Source organism: Ovis canadensis, chromosome 2 (genome assembly GCF_042477335.2).
Source record: "Ovis canadensis isolate MfBH-ARS-UI-01 breed Bighorn chromosome 2, ARS-UI_OviCan_v2, whole genome shotgun sequence".
Classification (NCBI taxonomy): domain Eukaryota; kingdom Metazoa; phylum Chordata; class Mammalia; order Artiodactyla; family Bovidae; genus Ovis; species Ovis canadensis.
In genome coordinates, this window is record NC_091246.1 from 104,095,363 (window position 1) to 104,121,039 (window position 25,677).

Here is a 25,677-nt window from a genome sequence, read left to right on the forward strand (position 1 = left end):
CATCACACCTGAGGCACGATTCCAGAAGGTGATGCACTTGCCCAGATACATAGCGAGGCCATGGGAGAGCTGGAACCGAGCCCTGGCATATCAGACCCCACGGTGCTTGTTCTCTCTGCCATGTCACACGGCCTCTCTGCATCTTTATAAATGCTCTCATGCTGCTCGGTATGCTCGTTTTACTTCCAACAATTCAATTCTAAGCCACTTTAAAGCTTATCTTTTTCTTACTTCAACTTAACAGAAGTTGGTTTTAAATACTAAAGATAGCAGTTTTTTTTTTAAATGAAAGAAAACACATGAAGTGAGAGACGACTTTAACAGAAGAAATGGTCTTGGCCAGTCTAGATTTCATCGTCACTGATGTTTCCACTAAAAGGAATCCAACATTAACCTTTACGGCACCAAAGAATTCAGTGCTAACATTCGCAATCTCAATACCTGCCGGAGCTGGAAGATCCCGCCTGTCGGCACGTCCTTCGCAGGAATCACCTCTACAGGGCAGTACTCGCCATTCTCATTCTGTTCCAAGATTTGGACCCAAAACTCCACTTTCCTGGTGACTTCACTCCACCTAGGAAATAGTTGAAGTTCTTGGAAAATCATACATTTCTATTTCAGTACAAGCAGCTTAGGACCCTACACATGAGAATTAACAATGAAAATGACCTCCAAACAGAATAACTCTTATTATTAGAGTAACCTGTAGTTCAATGAGGAATACACAAGTACATGCTAGCAAATGTGACTGAAAGTAAATTTCAACAAACAGTATCAGAACTAAAAGATGATGCCTTTATTTCATTCATAAAGGTGTGATAATTACAAACTATATCAGTGTGGTTATTCAAAAATTTAAGCATTGTTATCAGTAGTACAGTAGCAATTCACAGGGATGATCTTTTCATTGACAGGGGTAGCGCTGTACTTAGCTTGACAAGTACCTCAGCCGAGGTAAGAGAATCAAGGAAAAATAAACCTCTGTGTCTAATTTAGTATTTGCTAAAATTTTTAAATGGAAAAAAAAAAACAGAAGGAAGGGTATCTGGTTCTCATCATTAATGAGAGGCAGTATAAATATATGCTCTTTTAGTCTTTTCCTTTTAACTCTTCTGTTTCAAATGTTGGTCAACAAGTAAGCCTTCCTCCTTCCATGATTGATGCAACTTTAAAAGAACTCTGAGCTAAAGCTAAAAATAAAAAATTCTGAACTCCAGAGAATATCCTGATTCATCTTCTCTACAGTTGATTAACTAGAAGTTATTTCATAATAAGAAGCAACATATTCTCCAAAAATTCATTTTACTCTTTATTCTTAACTACCTATTTCTTAACTTTTTCCCATCAGTCTTCAAAAGTTCACTCCTCTAAGGAAGTCTAACTGTGCTATTAATACCATGAACATAACATCATCTTTTCTTGGAATACTGGTAAATGTTCAGGACGTGGTCATCTTCACAAATGGAAATATTAATCTCTAGCAGTTGTTTTAAAAGTATAAATGGTATCAGATGGATGGATATCTCAAATTCACCTGTCCCGAAGACTGCGTGTTTTTGCTTGGATAATCCCCAAATCCCACAGGGCTGGGTTTTTCCGAGGGTCATTCATCTTATGGCCATAGACTTCGATTGCCAGTGCCCCTTCTGAAAGATGCTCAATAAAGTCTTCAGTGACGCTAACAGAAAACTCCTAAAAGGAAATAAGCACAGAATAAGAGACACCTTCCAGTGACCTCGCATCATATCCTCCCTCCATCATGGAGAAGAGAAACAGAAGAGAACGTTTTAGTTACAGCACAAAACTGTCATCCAATGCCCCTAGTGAATGCTCAGATGGCCCGAGGCCCTTAACTTTCACTCCAACTTTTCTTAAAGCTCTACACCTTGAAAAATCTATCGTGAAAGACCAGCGCTGTATTCTATTCTGAGAGCAATATTCTGAAAGCATAAATAATTATATGAAGAATGACAACACTGATCTACAATGTCTTGATATAAAAGTTACTACAGTGATGGACAAACAATTTTTCCTAGTTTTTAGGAAGTTAATGCTCTCTGATAGTAAGAAAGAATGACTATTTCAACTAATTTTTAAAAATCTGTCCATCTTTGTAAGATAGATATAAAACAGTCTCTAGTAATAATTAGGATTAAGTTTTTAAATAATTTACTTTTAAATGTCATAGAACCTCCTCTTTCTCAATCTTTAAAACACAAAGACTTTTGATGTGCTAAATGGATTAGAAAGAGACCTCTCTCTCATGAAAAAAAATGAGATAGCTCAAGTGAGACAAAGTAGAAAAAAAGAATCCAGAATCTGACAGTCTCAGCTCTGCTAGTTATTAGCAGTGGGCAAAATAACCTCTGAACTGGCTTCCTCTGTTTTTGTTTTTTTTTAAAAAAAAAAACACTGTCATCAAATAGCGCTATGGGAAAGATCAAGAAACTTCTGAACAGAGCGTGAGGGGCTCTAAAATGTTTGTTCTTGTCCCTCTTCTATCTTTATCTTCTCTAAAACAATAGTTTCTTAACCTTCCCAGATAACACTTTCTCCAGTAACTCATACAAAACACGGATTTCTTTTTGGAGACAGGTACCATATACACATATACAGTCACACAAAAGTTAACTTTTGGTGGTGGAGGAGTTACGTGCATGGACACTATAGTTTGGGTTTTCCCCCAGCAGTTGTTATTGTGTTCAGTCGCTAAGTCATGTCCGACTCTTTCGCAACCCCATGGACTGTTACTGAGACATAACTGACAGCGCTGTGTGAGTCTGAGCTTTGCACACCATGCACCGATGCCGCGTGAGTCTGAGCTGTGCACATCGTGCACCGATGCCGCGTGAGTCTGAGCTGTACATACCGTGCACCGATGCCGCGTGAGTCTGAGCTGTACATACTGTGCACCGATGCCGCGTGAGTCTGAGCTGCGCACACCGTGCACCGATGCCACGTGAGTCTGAGCTGCGCACACCGTGCACCGATGCCGCGTGAGTCTGAGCTGTACATACCGTGCACCGATGCCGTGTGAGTCTGAGCTGCGCACACCGTGCACCGATGCTGTGTGAGTCTGAGCTGTGCACACCGTGCGAGTCTGACACTTTAGTCTTTTGACTCCAAGGGGTTCCCTTGCGGCTCAGAAAGTAAAAAATTTGCCTGCAATGCAGGAGACCTGGGTTCAATCCCCGGGTGGGGAAGATCCTCTGGAGAAGGATATGGCAACCCACTCCAGTATTCTGACCTGGAGAATTCAATGGACAGAGGAGCCTGATGGGCTACAGTCCATGTGGTCGCAAAGAGTCAGACACAACTGAGTGACTAATATTTCCTCTTTCTCACCACTCGAAGAAACTGATCCGAGACATACATAGGTACCAAATTACTCAATAAAATATGGATTATTTTTATTTTGCTTTGACCTGAGTAATTAAATGCTGCCCAGGTCTGGAAAACACACTCACACTGCAGTGATCAAAGACCACCATGCACTGAGGCTCCTTGCTGATGGGAGAAGACGAGGTGTCCACCTCGGGGGCAACCATGACTGGCTCCTGTTGATCCCAGAAGTCGTATTTGCAGAACACAAAGTGGGACAGATGCTGTGGCAACCCAGTGGCTTGAAGTATTTTCACCTGAAGAAAAAGGAAGGCTCTGTTTTTAACCCAGATAATTCCAAGAAGTACTCTGAGTCAGAGACACAGGTTCCAGTCCTGACTATGCCCTTAACAGCTGGCTTTTGTTGATCACATCCCAGTCCCTTTCAATCGGGGCTGTGTTTCTGCATCTGTGAAATGCCAGATTTAGCAAGAGGTAGACCTAAGATAGCTGGAGAAGGAAATGGCAACCCACTCCAGCATTCTGGCCTGGAGAATCCCAGGGACGGGGGAGCCTGGTGGGTACAGAGTTGGACACAACTGAAGTGACTTAGCAGCAGCAGACCTAAGATAGCAATGATCTAGACTGTATACAAGTGGACATTTTAAAGCTTTTACAGGCTGAAGAATAACATTTAATATTCTAGTTTCTTATATCATCATCTTAAGAAGAAAGTTCTCAAATATCAACACCACTTAACCATATAAACCTGGCCAACTATGGATACAGCACAAGGACACAGGATTGTTAAGAAAGATGAAGAATGAAAACAGTGGGCACACTATTAAGCAGTAAATATGCAGAAAAATATTCATCTGATATTTTAGTGTATGAAAAGGAGTAAGGTTCTCAACTGGAATGGCACTTGCTACCAAAGCATTTTTGGAAAATCTGAAGCATCAGGAACGTATGCTTTGAAGACCCGCAGAGTGAATGGAGGAGAAGAAAGATCGCGCCCACTAACCACTCTCTTGCACCAACAACTGCTGATGCGTTTTCCGTACAGATTCAGAGAGGAGAGCTGGGTCAAAGGAAACATGCCCTGGGCTGCAGGGGTGAAGGGTTTTGTGACAGCTACATAAAACTAGAATATGTGTTTAATCGGCCCCAAACAAAACCAGACCAGGAGAAATTCCCAGAATAGGTTTTAAAGCAGCCAGCAGTCTACATGCTTCTTTCGGCAGGCAGCAGCAGGTCGATATTTAAGTGAGAGTTTTTGTGGTAAGCTGTGACAGTATAAAACTCTTCCAACTACAAAGGAAACTAAATCCTAAAATTAACTAAGCCAAACTGAATTCTGACTTTATAATCAATGAGGCCAACCTCCATGAGACTGCGGCACTGAGCATTTACTCACACCCTTCACTTGGTCACTTCCTGCACGCTCTAAACCTTCCGTGAGTAAATTTAACAAAAACAGATTTGAATATGTGGCAGAGGTTTACATAGTTTCATAACCACAAATATAAGTCTTACTGTTTCAGGAAGTATCAATAATGACACAGAAAACCATGCAAAGCAAATGATTATTTTCTTCTCTACCAGGCACGTGATGGGTAAGCAACGGATGAGGATTCTTATTATTCAGTTTTCCTATGATGGTAACAAGACTGTGAAACATCTAGAGGGCAATCCCCAGGCTCTGGAAGATGATCAACCAACACATTCTATTTGTCCAAACCAAATAGAGTGATTGGTATTAATTTTTCATTAAAATTTTCATTTAAAAACCGTCCCCTTCTCATTAAGTGTTTAAAATACTTATTATATTCTTTAAGTTGAGGCAATGTGGTATTTGGGAAGACTGCAAGATTCTGGAGGACACAGATCTAAATACAAATCTCTGCCATTTCTTAAGTTCTGTTTTTAAACAAATTACTTAAATCCTTAGTTTTCTTAGGCTGAGTTTTTCTTCTGTACAAAACAGGATAGCTGCCTAATGACAGATGTGTGAGAACTAACCATACCAATGAAACACAATGGCTGAAAACGCTACCAGGCATTGACTGGATGGATGTTCAGTGCAAACTTCTTTGTGATTGAATTCCATCTGAAAGCTAATTTTCCTTCTTAGAAATCGATCTCAAGATGGAAATGAATAACAAAGCAAGATTTCACATGCTAAACTCTCCTCCACAGGCAACTTCTCAGAATGAGACCGCCAGGAATAAAGAGTACTGGGAATTAAAAAAAAAAAAAAGAGTACTGGGAATAAACAAAACCCGGAATGATTATCTAGAACACAGGTTCAAGGTCTTGCATGCAGAAACCTAAACTACCACCAGGTGGCAGAAAACCACAGACTTCGACTTGCTGCTGCTCCAAAAATGTACAGTCCAGAAATGTCGGGAGACAGACAATGAAGTTGTCTGAAGTTTCAAATATACTGATTTTATTTAATACAATTAAAATGATCAATATGTTAACATGTACATACTTTTTATCACAGAACAATAAATCTAGTCTTCTTTTAAGGGCCAATAATGCTCACACCTGTGATCTTTTATGATTTTTTGATGTGGACCATTTTTAAGTCTTTGCTGAATCTGTTACAATATTGCTTCTGTTTTACGTTTTGGTTTTCGGCCCCAAAACATGTTCTCTGGCCAGGGATCAAGCCCACACACCCTGCACTGGAAGGCGCAGTCTTTCCCACTGGCCACCCGGGAATGCCTCATCTGTGATACCTTCAGTGTCCCCAAATGGGTTTCTTCCGTTTCTGTCCACAAATATTTTATTGTCGCATCGTTCATCTGTCTTCCTTTTATGCAAAAAGCTATTACGCGTCAGACTATGGTCTCTAAAAACCACCTCCTTTTGGAAGGAATCCAGTTGCTTGGAGAAACTGCTGGTTCCAGGTCTGGGGTGGAAAATGTGCGGGCTGCACAAGGCCAGGGCAAGAAGGCTGGCACGGCCTCGGGTTAGGGTCGTGTCAAAGGGCCCGGGAGCCCACTGAAGAGGCTCCCCTAGGCCGAAGATGGGGTTGTTTGAGCCTCGACATAGGTAATAAATACAAGAGATCACAGCATATCAAGCATATTTAAACCCAAGAGTTTATATAATGGTAAGAAGACCCAAACCGAAAAAACCCTCGCTTGTCAGTTTTGGATATTAGAAGGAAAACCATTTATTTTTAAAAGTAGTCAATAAAGGGAGACAATGGTGTATTCATCCTGCCTCTCTGATAAAAACTATCTGTGAATAGCACGATACTGGACAGAAAGATGCACTCTGTAGCACAATTCCAGCTAATAAATGAAGGGATGACAGAATCACAGTGTTGTTCTTTTCTAACTCCTAATGAAATATCTAGATGATAACCATCCATGACAGCAAACACTCCCCAAAGAAAACCAGGCACGGACGTGCCTCCTGATGGAAGCAGACACCTCATTCTCCCTGTGAAATGTCATCCTGACTCCTCTTCTCCATGTCACCTTTCTATCTAGCTCCCAGTTCATAGCAAGCACGTCCTAACCCAGTAAAGAATTAGCGAAACCCACACTACGAGACCACGCAAGATGACAACCCAGTTTCTACACTAAGCAAAGTGTAAGATGAGAGAGAAGGTGCACACACGCAGAGGAGGGAGCAAGCACAAGGGCCAGAGCCTGACGAGTAAGCCATAAAACAGACGAGGGATACATCAACCGAGACAAGCAAAGGAGACGGTCATTTCACAGTGTCAAGAAAGGATTAATTTTTGCGTATGATATATCCTGGCTAAGCTGGGGTTTTTTTGGAAAATTTTCTTCTGGAGACGCATATGAAACTATTCTTGATGAAATACGATGTTTGGGATGCTGCAAAACAATCCAGGGGAAGGGGACAGTGGAGAAGCAGCGAATATACATGAACAAAACAAGGCTGGGCAGGAGCTGATGGCTGCCGGAGGAGGGTGAGTGCGGGTCAGTGACACTCTGCTCACTACTTTTCTGTATGTTTGATCTCTTTCATAAACGAATCATACTACGTTTCCACTGTTACTTTCCTTTTTAAGTTACCCAGTGACAGAAATCCACTTTCCGAGGAAGACCGTATTCTCCTATGCTGCTTCACTAACGGTAACTGCCAGGCACTCGTCTTTCGCAGGGTGGCATGTCTGGCCCATCTCTTTACAGTGGGCTATTACAGAGGCAGTCAGCAAGGCTATGCTTCCATCTCTGATAACTGCATAACCTCACAGGGAACATTCTGAAATCATGTACTACTGCTGAATGGGACAGGGACTCACCATGCACACCAGCCTGTTCTCCTGGGGCTCCTTATCCGAGAAGGCCTCCACAGACTCGTCCCCTCCGGCAATCCTCTCCCCGACGTCCCCACTGAGGCGCATCACCTCCACGTGCAGCCGGCCGGCCACCTACAGCAGTGAGAGCAAAAGAAGGCCCTTGCTCTGCATCTCGGCCTTCACCTGTTTAAGAGTCACGGAGGACAGCTCGACGACGCAACAGGCTCTAACGGTGACTCTTCCTCCAAGCACTTGGAATAATCACCGTCAAGCGGTATGCGAACACGGGCATTGAAAACACACAGACAGCGCTCGCTGCTGACGGGAAATTGCTAACGACAGTTTGCTGTCGCCACCCTGGGTGTTCCTGAACTGCCCTCTGCAGGACACAAGGCACGAGGAGGGAACCAACCTCTCCCTTCTGGTTGATGATCGGCACGGCGTACTGCAACTTCACATCATAGAAGAGGGACTCCAGGAAGACGTTGGCCACCCCGATGAGACTGTGGTTTTCCTGCTCGTCATAGAATGGATCTGCACGCCTGAAGTAAGACCGTATCACCTTTGAGGAGATACGAAACATGCAACTTCAGAAGATCACTTAAAACAGAAGAATTCAACCCATCACTTTTTGATACAGTCTGATAACTTAGATGAAGTACAGCCCTGTGTTACACATGCAGACATACACGCACGCACGCACGCACGCACGCACACACACACACACACACTTTCTTATTCCCACTCAGAATGACGGTCAGCACCCTTCATGCATGAGACAGCGATACCAATAACACCTCATTACTTCATCATTTCTTTTCCCTTATGAGGAAGCCTTGCCGTGAAAATAGACAAAACACACACTGACTATAAACACAGCAGAGTGAATGAAACCAGTCTTCATGTCTCATTCACATCTATTCTGCTTGTTCCCACCAAGACATTAGACACGATGCTGTTAATGAGAGGTGACCTCTTTACAGAAGCGTGGTTTATGTTTTATTATTTGTTGGTAATATGGTTTCATTTCTGAGCTGAAACAGGAGAGGAGTACAAAAGAAATTAAGAAAAAAATGCCACCTAACTATAAGAAGTCATTTTTATTAACGAACACTCTTCCCTGGTGGCACAGAGGTTAAAGTGTCTGCCTGCAATGTGGGAGACCAGGGTTTGATCCCTGGGTCAGGAAGATCCCCTGGAGAAGGAAATGGCAACCCACTCCAGTATTCTTGCCTGGAAAATCCCATGGATGGAGGAGCTTGGTGGGCTACAGTCCACGGGTCGCAAGGAGTCGGACACGACTGAGCGACTTCACTTTCACTTTCTTTTACAAAACAAGAGGCTAAGGAAATGAACAACTCTATGGGGCACTGAGACCAGCAGCATTGAAAATATACTAATAATTCATATTTCTATTTTAAATAGATATAAGTTCATGGCTGACCTAAAGGAGCAGACCTACAATTTGAGGGGAGAGTTCCAGAATTCAGATCTACAGCACCTACTTTAAGATCAAATCGTGTTCAAAAAATGTTCCTCATAGTATAAATATTAAGGCACCACGGATGTTCGATTAAAAATACAGATGTCGTAGGTTTATTATTTGCAAGGTTAAATGTGCTGAGAAATGGGAAAAGAGATAATAAGACAGCCTCTGTCCTGAATAAAACCATGGGACTCAAAAATGCATAATATGAACAGAAGCCAGAAAGAACACAGAGGATTCTACTAGAAATCCAGACACCACCAATGATGAGAAAACAAAAGAGGATGCCAGAAAAATAGGTTATTAAAATTCTCGACTGGCTAAATAATTTTCAGGATTAAAATAAATATTTTATTTATAAAACTGTATTTTGGAAAACTGAACAGTTCTTCCCTAAAATGGATAAGACTCATCCCTGCATGGTTCCTTCTGTGACGACCAGCTCAGTAATTTTTGTCAAATAACCTACCGGGGTGTCTTCTTCACATTCCTTCCACTCCTGATAAAGGTCTCTCATATCCAGTAACCTGTTGTCCAGTTTTTCCAAAGACCAGATCTGCTTCCCTTTTCCTTTTCTTCTCACCTGGATGGCAGGTTCACTGAGGAGAGAGCCTCGCTGGGAAGAGAGTGAGAATGACTTAGTGAGACACAGAGGCAACTGGCACAACAAGGGCACCAACCCCGACGTCCTCCTAATACACCCTCCGGTCAAAGGTCAGCAGCAACATGGGCACCAACCCCGACGTCCTCCTAATACACCCTCCGGTCAAAGGTCAGCAGCAACAAGGGCATCAACCCCGACGTCCTCCTAATACACCCTCCGGTCAAAGGTCAGCAGCAACAAGGGCATCAACCCCGACGTCCTCCTAATACACCCTCCGGTCAAAGGTCAGCAGCAACAAGGGCATCAACCCCGACGTCCTCCTAATACACCCTCCGGTCAAAGGTCAGCAGCAACAAGGGCATCAACCCCGACGTCCTCCTAATACACCCTCCGGTCAAAGGTCAGCAGCAACAAGGGCATCAACCCCGACGTCCTCCTAATACACCCTCCGGTCAAAGGTCAGCAGCAACAAGGGCATCAACCCCGACGTCCTCCTAATACACCCTCCGGTCAAAGGTCAGCAGCAACAAGGGCATCAACCCCGACGTCCTCCTAATACACCCTCCGGTCAAAGGTCAGCAGCAACAAGGGCATCAACCCCGACGTCCTCCTAATACACCCTCCGGTCAAAGGTCAGCAGCAACATGGGCATCAACCCCGACATCCTCCTAATACACCCTCCGGTCAAAGGTCAGCAGCAACATGGGCATCAACCCCGACATCCTCCTAATACACCCTCCGGTCAAAGGTCAGCAGCAACATGGGCATCAACCCCGACATCCTCCTAATACACCCTCCGGTCAAACGTCAGCAGCTGAACCGGAAACCATATCGTTCTCTAACCTGTTCAGTGCGAAACTTTCCAGAAATCTTACAAGCTGAATATAATCCTTTCTCTCTAACTGCAGTCAAATTTTAAGAATAAATATAAGTTTAAATCCCAGAAAAGTAGACCACGTTTAACGGAAAGTCAAAAATGTCTTAACTGGGGGACTTCCCTGGGGGTCCGGTGGTTAGGACTCTGTGCTTCCACTGAGGGGACGTGAGTTCGATCCCTGGTGGAGGAACCAAGACCCCTCACTCCATGAGGTGTGGCCCAAAACAGAAGTGTCTTAATCGGACCATCAGATGACCAAAGAGAGCCAGTGGGGAGGAAGAGGGTCCTAAGCAGTGAATGAGAAGGGCAAGTTTTCTGGAAGGAATGGTTAAGAATCTTTCAAAAGTTTGAATGACAGTTTTTTTGAACGGCTAGTATCTTAATGCAGTACCAAACACAAGTGATTAAAAGAGTAAATTGTGAAAAGTGTCCTGTTTACTCATCTGCACGCAACAAATGATACCAACTGCCAAATACACAGAGTTTGGATTCATTATTAAAAAGTTAAAGGGCTTCCTAGGTAGCTCACCAGGGAACATCTGGTAAAGAATCCACCTCCAGTGCAGGAGATACAGGCTCGGTCTCTGATTTGGGAAGATCCCACGTGCCGTGAAGCAGCTGAGCCCGTGCACCACAACTAGGGAGCCTGACTCTGCAACAAGAGCAGGCGCTGCAGCGAGAGGCCCTCATGCTGCAATCAGCTGAGCCCGTGCACCACAGCTACGGAGCCGAGCTCTGCAACAAGAGCAGGCGCTGCAGCGAGAGACCCTCACGCTGCAATCAGCTGAGCCCGTGCACCACAACTACAGAGCCTGAGCTCTGCCACAAGAAGGCACTGCAGCGAGAGGCCCTCACGCTGCAATCAGCTGAGCCCGTGCACCACAGCTACGGAGCCTGAGCTCTGCTACAAGAGAAGGCACTGCAGCGAGAGGCCCTCATGCTGCAATCAGCTGAGCCCGTGCACCACAACTACGGAGCCTGAGCTCTGCAACAAGAGAAGGCACTGCGGCGAGAGGCCCTCACGCTGCAACCAGAGAGCAGTCTCAGCTGACTGCAACTAGAGAAAAGCTGTGCAGCGACAAGAACAGCCGAACAGCCACAACAGCCAAAAATAGATGAACAAACAAAAAATATTTTAAAACCAAAATGAAAAAGTACAGAACCAGCTAGAGATGCTGGTTGTATACAATATTGTGAATACACTACATGACACTGAATTGTTCCCGTTAAAATATTAATTTGATGCTATGTGAATGTCATCTCAGAAAAAAAGAAACGGTACTCCGTGAATTTTCCCAGCTTAGAAAAGCAACATGCTTTTTTAAAAATATAATACGGTTCTACTGCTTTTTAAAATATTTATTAATTTATCTGGCTGTACTGGCTCTTTGTTGTGGTATGACAGATCTCTAGTTGAGGCATGTGGGATCTAGTTCCCTAACCAAGGTTTGAACCCCGGGCCCCCTGCACTCGGAGCGTGGAATCTTAGCCACCAGACCATCAGGGTAGTCCCAACAATGTGCTTTTATGTAGGAAAAAAGTTTAAACTTCTGGAATTCACAGAGCGGAAAGTAAACATGCCTCTGTATATCTCCCCCAGAGAGATGGATCTAGCGGATCACTAATCAATTGAGATTTATTAGAATTTTTAAAAAACTCTTCTGTCTGCTTAGAACTTTAGAGAATTTTGACACTCAATGTTGCCTTAACATCTGGCCTATTATTAGTTCCAAAGAAACAATTTACATAATGAAGAAAGGATTTTAGAACCGTGAAGTTCAAGAATTACCAAACTCTCACATATGGTAAAGGCCCTTCTACCTTATATTCAGCCAGCTAGGGAATGAATATCTGAATACAAAATCCTACCTAATCCACCAAAAATTATGTACTAACATGATCGAGAACTGTAAAAAGAAACCCACGTAAGAAAGATACATCTGAATGGCAAGGAGAGGAGCTCTTGCTGGAAGGACTGATACTGAACTGAAACTCCAACATTCTGGCCACCTGCTGCAAAGAACCAACTCATTAGAAAAGACCCTGATACTGGGAAAGATTGAAGGCGGAAGGACAAAGGGATGACAGAGATGAGATGGCATCACCAACGCGATGGACATGAGTATGAGTAGGCTCTGGGAGTCGGTGGTGGACAGGGAGGCCTGGCGTGCTGCAGTCCATGGGGTAGCAGAGTCGGGCACGACTGAGCGACTGAACTGAACTTCCCCCCTACTTTTATTAGACTTCTTACATTATACAAAAAAACATTTTGTGATCTTGAATATTTACATGAAACTAGTGAACAGTTTTGCCATGCATGCCCTCTACTGACAAGTGGAAGGCGACATTCTGCAGTACAGGTAGAGTGAACACTTGGGCAGGGTAGGAAAGGATGGCGGAGGAGAAGGAAGGGAAGAACCACCGAATCTGCTGCCAAGGCGCCAGACCTGAGCTCCACCTCTGGGCTGGGAAGGTCCTCCGGAGAAGGAGAGGGCAACCCATGCGGGTGTCCTGGCCTGAGAAATCCCACGGACAAAGGAGCCTGGTGGGCTACAGTCCCTGGGGCCACAAAGGGTCAGACATGACTCGGTGACTCAACATCATAAACAAAACCAAATCTGTGACCCTGGACACTCGCATGAGCCCCTAGTGAACATTTTTTCCATGCCATCTATTGACAAGTAGAAGATAACATTCTACTGGTAAAGTGTGGAGGTCACTGTGAGTCGCTCAGTCGCAGCCGACTCTTTGCAACCCCATGGACTGGACTAGGGCCCACCAGGCTCCTCTGTCCTTGGAATTCTCCACACAAGAATACTGAAGCGGGTTGCCGTTTCCTTCTCTGGGGGATCTTCCCGACCCAGGGATCGAACCAGCATCAGGAAAGACTTCTCAGAAATTAACTTAAACAAACCTGAAACTAGGAGTTAAGTAAAAGAAATTGCTACAGGGACTTCCCTGGTGGTCTAGTGGTTGAGAATTTTCCTTCCAAGGCAGGGGACATGGGTTCAATCTCTGGTCAGGGGACTAAGATCCCACATGTCCGAGGACAACTAAGTCCCCGAGCCACAACCAGAGAGACTCGCCCACCACAACAAAGACCCAGCACAGCCAAATTTTAAAAGAAAAAAAAAAAAAAAGAAGAAGTTGGTAGAGCTGGGGATGGGGGTGGAAGAGGATGTTTCTAGTAGATAAAACCATTTATGCACAAAGAGAAGTATATGGAAGTAATTGTGTTCAAGAGAGGCAGACAGGTCCCAACCACCTAGACTGTGGATGATAGCAGGGGGATGAGGGCAAGCTCCCCGCTCCCAGGGTTTAAACAGCCCTGGTGAAACAGGGAGCTGTTTTATACAACGGTATCTTTGGTCGTTTCATTGACAGCAGCCTCACCTTCCTGTTGGCGTCGAGGCTGGAGGCAGGAATCTGGAGGGTCACTTTATACTCTGTTCGTTTATCCAGCTCTTCCGCGATGTAACTGGCTTCTCTCACCAGCAGATTGGCTTTCACAATTTGCTCCCTCAGCCTCATCAGGCTGTTATTCAGCATTGCTTCTCTTTAAAATAAAACGGGGAGGGGAAAACCATTAGAGCCACACATGGAAATATTACATAGCACAGAAAACACGGATGCCAAACTGCGCACCAAGCTTCACGACTGTCTTCTGCACACAGGGAATACATCAGCGGCACTGCCCTGTGCATGCACCCAAATGTGGGCCACGTTACAAGTGCTGGCACACGCTCCAGAGGCTGGCTTGGCAAACTTGACTGTGTATACAAATCACCTGGGAATCTTGAGAAACTGAAGATTTTGACTAAATATATTTGCATCCTCAGTCCCTGAGTCCAACTCTTTGCAACTCCATGGACTGACTGTAGCCCATCAGGCTCCTCTGTCCATGTGATTTCCCAGGCAAGAAAACTAGAGTGGGTTGCTATTTTCTTCTCCAGGGGATCTTCCTGACCCACAGATCGAACCCACATTTCCTGCGTTGGTAGATGGGTTGTTTACCGGTGACCCACTTGGAAAGCCTGTATCTGGGGTGGGAGACCTGAAATGCTACATTTCTGTCAATCTCCAGGTGACAGAGATGCTGCCTGTCTGCCAACCAAACCCTGAAGAGCAGGAGGTTAGTTAAGTCCACTCTGTAACCATGGCGAAGACATTCAGCGCAATGCTCATCAGCCCATATAAAGATCAAACTTGCAATCTGAATCTTACTGGCACCATGCTTTACCTACCTGATCTATCACCTCTCTTTCTGTCCTTTTTTAAAAAACCATCTACCCACGCCTCAGAACCTAAAGTATAATACAACGATAAAGTATAACTTCTGAGTACACACACCGGTTTATTCAAATCCCAAAGCTATTTATACCCACTGAAAATGAGGTGGCACCTCAGAGGGGTGGCTTTAAATACTTCAATATATATGGGTAATTCCCCCTTTATGTCCCCCCAAAAAGGGGGCAAAAAAAGACAAGGTCAAGTGGTTCTTAGCTGTAACACTTACAGTATAATTCATGTCTAATTAAGGTCTAGATTTTTCCCTCTGTATGTTACGCAGGTGGGTTAAAGGTGACGGGAAGCAAGGGCCCTACCATCCACCTACCTCTCTTCCGTCCACTGCCGCAGTCGCTGCTGAGCGCTGGGAGAGTGGAAAGAAAACCTGTCTGAACTGCGACAGTTCTGTTTCTCGGGGGACAGCCGTCTCCGGAGCTGCTCCAGCTCATGTTCGTACATGAGCCTCTGGCGCTCCAACGCAGACCGTTTCTCCTCTTCATGCTGCTGTTCCAGGCTGTTCAGTATTGACTGCATGGGATCTAAACAAGGTTGTTTTTTTTTTTTTAAGGCAAATAACAAACAAAAGGTTAACCGCGCAACACAATATACATCAAATGCTGCTCTATACTGTTGTTCATCACAAACAATAATAATAATGTGAGTTGTTAAATTTTTTTTTAATTGGAGCATAACTGCTTTACAATGTTGTGCTAGTTTCTGCTGTACAACAATGTGAATCAGTCACAAGCATACATATACCCTCTCACTCTTGAGCCTGGCTCATTTGTAGAGGTGCGGATGAAGCCGGATTCTGTCATCGAGAGTGAGGTCAGCCAGAAAGAGAAAAACCAGTAACGCAAGATTCTTAAAGACAGTTAGCTTTCCCGACTCCCAGTTGCTAACCGTATTATCTATTCTGTCAGATACTTGCTAAACTATCTTCTGTACAGAAGAAGCAGGTCTACACATAACCTAAGACAGAGGCAACGCCCCAGAAATCCACTACAATAAGCAGCCAGGGACAGTCAAGCCTCAGACCTGAGAAGTTCTACCAACGAGAACCGTTTGACGTGGCTGATATATCAGGGCAGAAAGACTAAGCTTTTACAATACACTTAGGCCAAAGCCACAAAAGAAGAGTACAGAGGAACAACATGAAGATGTCTTTTTGCTAATGTTTAAAAAGCGTCCAGTGTAAATGCCTCTAACCGGCCCAGCAACTCTGAAAGGTTCTAAGAAGCAAAAGCGGTCTGCTCACCGTTACTGCCCAGCGCCTTCATAGTCACCTCCATCTGGGCGTACTCGAAATTGAAGTTGACCTCACTGGACACCTCGCTGGACGAGTCTCCGTCAACATCCAGCTGCTCAGAACTGGTGTCGTTCTTCACGGATACGTCTGGCTCCTCATCGTCTCGATCTGCTTTCTTTTTCTTTTTAGGCAAATTAAGTCTTGAGAGGAAAAAAAGAGTATTATCTTTTAAAGAAAGATATGTATTTGTTCATTCCAGTTATTAAATAGTGGCAGCTGCTAGATGCCAAGGGGATACTATAAACAGAAGGCAACTGCTCAGTTGGTAAAAGAATCTGCCTGCAATGCAGGAGACCTGGGTTCAATCCCTGGGTTGGGAAGATCCCCTGGAGAAGAAAGCCACTACCCACTCCAATATTCTGACCTGGAAAATTCCATCGACTGTATAGTCCATGGGGTCACAAAGAGTCAGACACGAGTGACTTTCACTTTTCACTACACTCAGAAGTTCATATTTCAGTAGTAGAAATAAAACACACAGACACATGTGCCAATAAAAAAAAGTAAAAAAGCTAGCTTAAAATGCCACATGCATAAAACGAAGATCATAGCATCCAGTCCCATCACTTCATGGCAAAGAGAAGGGGAAAAAGTGGAAACAGTGACAGATTTTATGTTCTTGGGCTCCAAAATCACTACAGACAGTGACTGCAGCCATGAAAATAAAGACGCTTGCTCCCTCCAAGAAAAGCTACGACAAACCTAGACTGCGTATTAAAAGGCAAAGATATCACTTTGCCGACAACAGTCCATACAGTCAAAGCTATGGTTTTTCCAGAAGTCATGTACGGATGCAAGAGTTGGACCATAAAGAAGGCTGAGTGATGAAGAACTGATGCTTTTGTACTTTGGTGCTGGAGAATCTCGAGAGTCCCTTAGACTGCAACGAGATCCGACCAGTCCATCCTAAAGGAAATCGGCCCTGGATATTCATTGGAAGGACTGATGCTGAAGCTCCAGTACTTTGGCCGCCTGTTGTGAAGAGCCAACTCACTGGAAAAGACCCTGATGCTGGAAAAGACTGACGGCAAATGGAGAAGGGGGTGACAAAGGATGAGATGTTTAGATAGCATCACCAACTCAATGGACATGAATCTGAGCAAACTCCAGGAGACAGTGGAGGACAGAGGAGCCTGGTGTGCTGTAGCCTATGGGGTCACAGAATCAGACACAACTTAGTGACTGAACAATAACCTCACAGTCAAATAGGAGAGGAAGGGATGAAAGAATAGGAACTCATGGGAACTGAGCCTTAAGGGGTAAAGAGAAAGCAGGGCGTTAGGACAGAGGCAAAATGGAAACCCTCACAGCCTCTGGAGAAATGATAACTAAAACATAGAGACATACAAAATCTGTACAGCAAAAGTTGTGAGAGAGAATGATAGAAAAATCAACCTAATCCAAACTATGAAGGCTCTGTACACTAAGCCAAGCAATCTATGCTTGATTTAATTTGAGAAGAAAAAGATAAACAACATTTTCCACACACTCTGTAGCCCTCTACTCTCTCAGAAATAATCACGATAGCAGCTGGCCCACCAGCAAAGGACCGAGCTGGATATCTGAAACACAAGCGCCAGTGACAGGAAGGGGAAGAGACCAAGACTTAAGTTTTATCCTCTATCCAGCCCGCTGGTCCTCACCAGCACAACAGCAGTTTTGTATGGGAAAAGATGTCCGGTTCCAGCTCAGACTTTCTCAGCCTCCCTTGCAGCTGAGAGGCAAATTCTAGTAAGTGAGGGGTCAGAGGAAGGTCACTGGGGAGTCCAGGGAGACTCCTGCTTCTTCTGCTCAGGATAGTCAAGGCGAGTCCCACCACCCCTCAACCTCGCCTTCTTCGGGGTATCTGAGGGCTGCTTTGATGCTTCCCTGTGGTCCTCTTTAGGCCACAGGGAAGAGGCAAGACAATGCCAAGACTTCTGCCCTGACTCTTTCGAGAGCCTGACCCAATGTCAATAACCATCCTCCTTGGGGGTTCCCATTTTGTCAGAGAAAGGAACTGTGTAACCCAGAGTCAAATCTGCCATTGGATGCAGCTGAGAGTATTCCTAAATAAAACATGAGGCTCCTTTCAGACAAGGAAACTAAAACCACTACTTTTCAAAAATAAAAAAAATAAGCATGTCAAAAAAATAATTAATGAATTCTTAGGCCAGATGGCAAAACAATCATCTTCCATTGGGAAATAAAATTTAAAAATGTGTAACTGAATCAGTATTTCTCCTGAGCCCACTGTTCACGTGTCCCTCAGGCTCAAGCCGTACAGGAAACAAGCCTGTGTATACTGAATAAATGTCAATATACATGTGTGCACAAAACAACACATATATTTATGGCATTAAGTTTACTTTTTAACGTACAGTCCTCTGCTACAGAGCACCTCCCTCTGTAAGAGCATGACCGTCGTACCTGAAGAAGTGGTTGTTCCCCCACAGTATCCTGTCCCCGTGGTGCAGCTGAACAGGACTGGATACAGAGGAGCCATTTACAAATGTTCTGCGGAGAGAAGAGGCCAAACATGTGAACAATGATTATCACATCCTCTCCTTCAATTTCTCCAATACAGGAAAAGCAAAATAACCAATTCCCCCAAAATAAAGCGCCCTTGGAGAATTCATTTTTTCATTTCCTTCTTTGCTGATTTACCTAAGATGCCTATGGTACCAAGCGCTGTAGATTATTAACCTCTATTTTTCAAAATTCTAAATTTGTTATACAGCATATTAAGGAGTAAATACGGAACCACTGCAGCTGATGATACAGAGACAGTAGCAGGGTACACGACAGCTGGAGCAAGCATGTCCAATCTACACAGACAGAAAAAGCCCATCAACTAACTAAACTCAGAACTACCTACAGGGGCAGTAATAAGAAATGGGAGCTGCTCAATTCTTAACTTCCCATAGCACAGAAAAATGCCCATATCCTATCAATACAGAAGAGTTGTAAGATCCACTGGACTGCTCGCCCTGACAATGGAGTTCAACACAGAAACGGTGGGTAGAAGATTATCAAGGGAAAACTTCAGAGGGTTGGGAACTAAATAGAAAACCACATATACCACTATAAGGCTGGCATTACAGGAATATCTCTGTCGTCACGTCTCTCCCCCTGAATGACTCACCTGCTTAGAGGATAAAGGTCTTTAACTTGACATTAAAGGCCGTGCAAAAGGAAACCCTCTTAATCTCCTTCTTTCCCTGTTCCAGTGAATTCTCAACTCCAGAAAAATCAAAAATGGGGGGAGGGTGTTATGCTCTGTCCCCTGAACAATGATTTTCCTTTCCTCCAAAGTGAGGGCTGTCCCACTGCTATAACCGGGAAGAGGGCTCCTGCTCCTCTTCATCCCCCTGAGTCTCAACTCAGTTTGATTCCTCAAAAAGCTGTTTGACTTGTCCAAAGCCCGGTTTGATTTCCACTTCCTCGGTCACTCCAGCCTATATTACCGTAAAATCTTTAAATTCCTAGCGCATTCATCTGGCTTTGTACAGACAGTTATTTTTAACGTACACGCACAGACACAGAACCTTACTCTGCATCTAGACTCCGCTCACCACATGGGCTTGTGACAGCTTTTGAACATTGGCTCCTGCTGTGCTGGGCCCCCGCTGCTGCGAGGGCTTTCTCTGGTTGTGGTGGGCAGGGACTACTCTGTTCTGTGTGTGGGCTTCTCCTCGGGGCGGCTTCTCTTGCTGAGGAGCACAGGCTCCAGGGTGAGGGCTTCGGCAGGTGCAGCATGGGGACTCAGCAGTTGCACCTCCCAGACTCTAGAGCACAGGCTCAGTGGCTGTGGCACACGGGCTCGGCTGCCACGAGGGATGTGGAATCTTCCCAGACCAGGGATCGAACCTGTGTCTCCTGCATTGGCAGGTGGATTCTCTACCACTGAGCTACCAGGAAAGCTACATGTGGGCTTTAAACACTAAAGGCAATTGGTCTCTATGTTCCTATAGTCTGATTTATTCAAAGCATGAGCTCAAAAAATAGGGTTTTGACAAGAGGGGGCCTCCTGAAATTAGCAGATTTTAGCCTGTATAACACAAATTCCTTAAATACAGTGAGGAGTTTAATTAAAGGCAAACACATATACAGGCTTATTTTCTAAAGCTCCAGCATTTAATAAATAAAAGCATGACTATAATAACAGTTCTCAAAGTGCGGTCTGCAGGAGGTCCCAAAGATCAAATTTACTTGTGTAACAACACTAACCTGCCATTTTCCACTGCGTTGTCATTTGCGTTGGCAGAGAATAAAACTATTGGTGTTTTTGCACAAATCAAGGCAACGGCATCAAACCCTTATTAGCAGCCACTGGGTTACTCACTGCTGTGCATTCACAGTTTTTAAAAATGTTTCATTAGAAAAGGTCCCTGATGAAGGAGTAAAAATCAACTGTACTCCAACAAAAATTTTTTTAATTAAAAAGTAAATTTATGAAGATAAAATTTTTAAATTACTACTTTCGGTAAATCTTGACCCTTGAGTAGTACACAACTTCTTAAAGCATTCGCGGTGACGACATGAGAAGCATACGAAGTGCCGTGCTGAAGCATACCAAGTATGACAACTGTCCCGAGCAAGGACGCACACAAAGTGATTTTCTGGCACATTTTCTTGAAAATGAACAAAGGCAGCCTGTCACTTTGACCACAGGAATTGACAGTATTTGTTGTCAAGCTTTCAAGTGAAAATTAAGAGTTTCGGGAAATTTGTGTCGATGTCCTCCAACCAAAGACCACCAGGAACACTCCCGTAGTTGAGACAGTTAGGTTTATCACTTATACCAAGGGAGAAGTCACCACAGGAAGCCTGCAGGTGTCAGCAAAGGGAAAATGGGGATGGGGGGGTGTTGCTGCAAGGAATGGGCTTCAGCTGGACAACCTAGGCAATGGTCTGAGGAGGTGGGAGTCCTGTATATATTGGATGCTGTCGGAGAGCAGGACTAATTCTATGGTTGGGTTTGTCAAAAATCTTATTCACAGAGGGAGACGAAGATGAAGTTGTAATTGGTAAAGAAACAGTCACTCACATCGGCTGAGAGGTGTCTGGTATTTTGGGTGTGGCATAGTGACCGTGGGCTTCCCAGGGGACTCTAGTGATAAAGAATCTGCCTGCCAATGCAGGGGACGCAAAAAGACGTGAGCTCAGTCCCTGGGTCAGAAAGATCCCCTGCAGGAAGAAATGGCAACCTGCTCTAGTATTCTTGCCTAGAAAATTCTATGAACAAGAGGAACCTGGAGGGATATAGTCCATGGGGTCGCAAAGAGAGAGACATGACTGAGCGAGCACACAGTGACCTTGGTTTTTGTCTCTGCTGAGACAAAATTATTATATGACCTGTTTCCTCTTATTCTGTCACAGCCTCAGAGTAACCGTCCCTGGGGTTGGTGTCTGTGAGATTATTTCATGGGAGAAGAGCATGCCTGTGCCAAGCCAGGTTATGCTCTCTTCCTCATTTGCATCCTTCACCATGAGCTTGATAGCTTCCAAACATTTAAAGACTTTATGGGTGAAATCAGTGATGATATTAACGATTTTTTTATATGATGATGAATCAGCATTCAGAAGATCAGTATATCAACTAGCCATCACGTATAATAGTTATAGAGACAGTAACACAACAGGACAATAACAGTCTTAAAGCTGAAGGGACAAACCGACAGATACTTAGTCTGTATAATGTTATGCCTTTTCGTCACTTATTAAGCGCTTATATTATTAGCCTGGTGCGTGGCCTCAATAGTGTTCAACCCCATGGACTATATAGCCCACCAGGCTCCTCTATCCATGGAATTTTTCAGGCAAGAATACTGGAGTAGGTTGCCGTTTCGTCCTCTAATATTAGTCTGACATTACGTGATAAGGGTAGAAAACCAAAAAACAAAGGTCCTCGACCTCAAAGGACCCCCAGGCCCATGTGGTAACAGCGGCGAGCAGCTCACAAGAACACCGCATGAAGTGCTAACGGGACAGGAAGCACAGGGTGCCCTAGGAACGCGCGCTGGGGGCCTTTTTTCAGACTCAAGTAGATAATGACAGAGCTTAACCTGGAAGGTCAAACAGGGGTTAGCTGGCCAGAGGAACGGCAGGTGCAGAGAAGCGGAGATAAACAGGAGGGGCGTAAAGGCCTTTGTATCAAGAAGACCCAGAAGCCATCTGGCTGCACGCAGCATGGACCAGAAAGAAGACCAGGCTGCTGGCACAGATTCCAATCCGGATTTGATCGGGGGGCAGGGAGGAATTCCCTGATGGTCTAATGGTTAGGACTCTGCACTTCCACTTCCTGGGGCCTCGGTTCAATCCCTAATCGGTACATCAGGATACCACAAATCACACACAGCATGGTAAAAAAAACAACAACAACAAGATTTGATGATGGAGGCCTCATTTAAATGAGGTGACGTTGGTAGGAAGGATGGGTTTAAGCGATATTAGAAAGTTAACCTAGAGCCTGTTACACAGAGTGAAGCATGTCAGAAAAACAAATACTGCACATTAACACACATGTATGGAATCTAGAAAAATGGTACTGACGAACCTATCTGCAGGGCGGCAATGGAGACACAGACAGCAAACAGGCTTGTGGCCACAGCGTGGGAAGGAGAGGAGGGCCAAACTGACAGAGTAGCGTTGAAACACACGCGTTACCACGTGTAAAACAGACCGCTAGTGGGCAGCTGCTGCGGAACACAGGGAGCTCAGCTCCACGACCCATGACAGCTGAGAGGGGCAGGCTGGGGCAGGGTGCACGCAGAAAGCTCAAGGAGGAGTGGACACATGTATATTTATGGCTGATTCACATTGTTGTATGGCAGAAACCCACACAACATTGTAAAGCAATTTTTCTCCAATTAAAAATAAATGCGAAAAAAGAAACAAAAAGTTAACTATTAAGGACTTGGTAACTATCTTCATTAAGTGGACGTAAAAGCCAAAAACAAGGCCAAACGACCTTATACCAGCCTCAGTTAGTGTACTTTCTTCATCTTAAAAATTACTGTGACATTAACACTAAATAAAGTACATTACCTGGTGTTCTTTTGAGGAGTCAGCATAACCTGGCCTTCTGGTGTGATGTCTATGATACAATGTTCAGGAAGAATTCCCATGCCACACAGCTGAATATCTTGGGAATTTGCTGAACCTATCAGTGTATGTTCCTATAAAAGAATCAAATTCACTGATTAATACTGCATTCTTGCACGTACACAAACTGAAATTGTCTACTCTCAGCTCTAGTATACTACCTTAAACTCTCAGCTCTCTACCCATGACCTTAGCTAAAAGATTTTTAAAGCAAATAGAATAGTAGGGGGAATTCCTGGCTTTCTCTTATATTCATTATACAAGTTACATTTCCTTATAAGGAATAAGGCACTGAATTGAGTTATATAACTTTTAAACCTAAAAACTACAGGCTTATGTTAATGGCTATACTATATTCTTTATTTTCCATTGCAATCTTGATTCAAAATATTCTATCCTACTTCAAAGCCTGAACCAAGTATCAATTCAATTCAGTTCCTCAGTCGTGTTTGACTCTGCAACCCCTTGAACTAGAGCACGCCAGGCTTCCCTGTCCATCACCAACTTCCAGAGCTTGCTCAAATTCATGTCCATTGAGTCAGTGATACTGAAGCCGAAGCTCTGGTACTTTGACCACCTCATGTGAAGACCTGACTCACTGGAGAAGACCCTGATGCTTGGAAAGACTGAACGCAGGAGGAGGAGATGACAAAGGATGTGTCAATGAGGTACCAAAACTACGGATCTGAAAACTACAGTCACCCAAGCTGTACATCACCTACCTGGTCCCAATCAAGATGAATCGACAAAGATAAAGAGCTATTCAAAGACAAGGAGTTTGAATTATTTCTTAAAATCACGTGGTCTCCCAAGACCTCATAAAAGATACGGCAGACGGCAGATGCGTTCTTCTTACCACATACCCCCACCTTCTCAATTCTCTAAGCCCCAACCACCAGGGTCACTTTTTGGCAAGTAACTGAAAAAAAAAACGGACGTAAAAATCGAGCCCCCTCTTCTGTGCTTCAACTTTGACTGCACTTAAATGCTGATATGACTGGGATCTGTTCCTAAGCCCACTGCTCCTATACATCTAGATCAGGGGTCAGACGTGAAATATTTCAGGCTCTGTGAGTCACACACAATCACTCAATTCTGTCCCACAGTGTGAAAGCAGCCAGGCAGTGCACAAAAGCACACGTATGGCTATTTCCCCAAAAATTTACCCATGAGCACTGAAATCTGAGCGTCACACAGCTTTCACATGTCCAGAATGTTATGACTCTTTTGATTTTTTTCCCCCAACCGTTTAAAAAATGCAAACACTACTCTTGGCTCCCGAGTCATAAGAAAACAAGCAGGGGGCAAGATTTAACCCATGGAAGCAAGTTGCTAACCACTGGCCACAATGATCTCATCCAGCCCAACAGGCTTTAAATACATATCAATGTCTCTGCCTATCTATCCAAAATCACCACCCAGGAACTACAGACTTTAGTTCCGCCATTTTCCCACCTCCACCACCTCTGTCCTAGTCGCAGTCACCATTATTTCTTGCCCACCTGGTACAATTTGGATGTCTAACGAAATTTCAAAGTTAAAGGGCCAAAGCAGAACTTTTGCTTCCACCCCTCCCCACCCCATTGAGTGTATTCCCTTCCCCAATACCAAGGGCCCGACCACCACCCAGCTGCTCAAGTGACAAAGCTCAGATGCTGTCCTGCAGTCTTCTCTCTGTCTTACCAGCCTACTTCCAGCCCCAAGTCAATCACAAAATCCTCTCAGACGCTCCCTCTGACACGTATCAAGACTCAGCTCACTTCCCACCTCCACTATCATATCCTAGTCTCTGGCCTGGGTGAATATCGTGCTGTTGTTGTTGAGTCGCTAAGTTGTGTCTAAGTCTTGGCGACACGGGTGGTAGCCTGCCAGGCTCCTCTGTCCGTGAGATTTCCCAGGCAAGAATACTGGCGTTGGTTCATACTTCCTTCTCCAGGGGACCGTCTCGACTCAGGAGTGAAACCTGAGTCTCTTGCACTGACAGGCAAATTCTTTGCTGCTGAGCCACCAGGGAAGCCAGGTGGATACAAGAGCCTTCTATTGCTTCTCCACTTCCTTCCCATCCCCACCGACTTCCACCATCAAGGGCTGATCACACAATCCCCCTCCTGAGAATCATCTAGTGGCTTCCCTTTGAACTTCTACGAAGTTCAAATTCTCACCCAGGCTACAAACCTTCTGCCATCTGGCCCCTAGCTGCTACTTCTACCCCCGGTCCCGGCACTCTGCCTCTCCTGGAGCACGATCCACCCACACAGGCCTTTCACCATTCTTTGAGCACACTGACCACTTCCTCTGCCTGAACAGTTCCTCCCCTGATCGTCATATTGGTATTTTCTGACCATTTCTACCTCAGCTTTTAAGGGCACATCCTCAGAGAGGTGTATACGGAGCACAATGAGAAAGAACCACCGTC

At 44.5% G+C, this 25,677-nt stretch overlaps 1 protein-coding gene across 3 annotated transcripts in view; it reads right to left on the bottom strand.

Annotated features, from left to right (window-relative positions):
* KIF13B (kinesin family member 13B) overlaps positions 1 to 25,677 on the bottom strand; it is a 204,888-nt gene that overhangs the window by 69,875 nt on the left and 109,336 nt on the right. For all 3 annotated transcript variants that reach the window (XR_011254392.1, XM_069576709.1, XM_069576710.1), the window contains exons 14-24: positions 23,205 to 23,335; positions 18,585 to 18,671; positions 16,125 to 16,315; positions 15,195 to 15,405; positions 13,973 to 14,135; positions 9,568 to 9,714; positions 8,025 to 8,174; positions 7,616 to 7,744; positions 3,468 to 3,638; positions 1,535 to 1,692; positions 442 to 574 (exon numbers count right to left, since the gene is read on the bottom strand). Coding sequence is in view for 2 of the 3 variants with exons in the window: in XM_069576709.1 (XP_069432810.1) it covers positions 442 to 574; positions 1,535 to 1,692; positions 3,468 to 3,638; positions 7,616 to 7,744; positions 8,025 to 8,174; positions 9,568 to 9,714; positions 13,973 to 14,135; positions 15,195 to 15,405; positions 16,125 to 16,315; positions 18,585 to 18,671; positions 23,205 to 23,335 (1,671 nt within the window). In the remaining variant the exon portion in view is untranslated. The remainder of the gene's footprint in view (positions 1 to 441; positions 575 to 1,534; positions 1,693 to 3,467; positions 3,639 to 7,615; positions 7,745 to 8,024; positions 8,175 to 9,567; positions 9,715 to 13,972; positions 14,136 to 15,194; positions 15,406 to 16,124; positions 16,316 to 18,584; positions 18,672 to 23,204; positions 23,336 to 25,677) is intronic.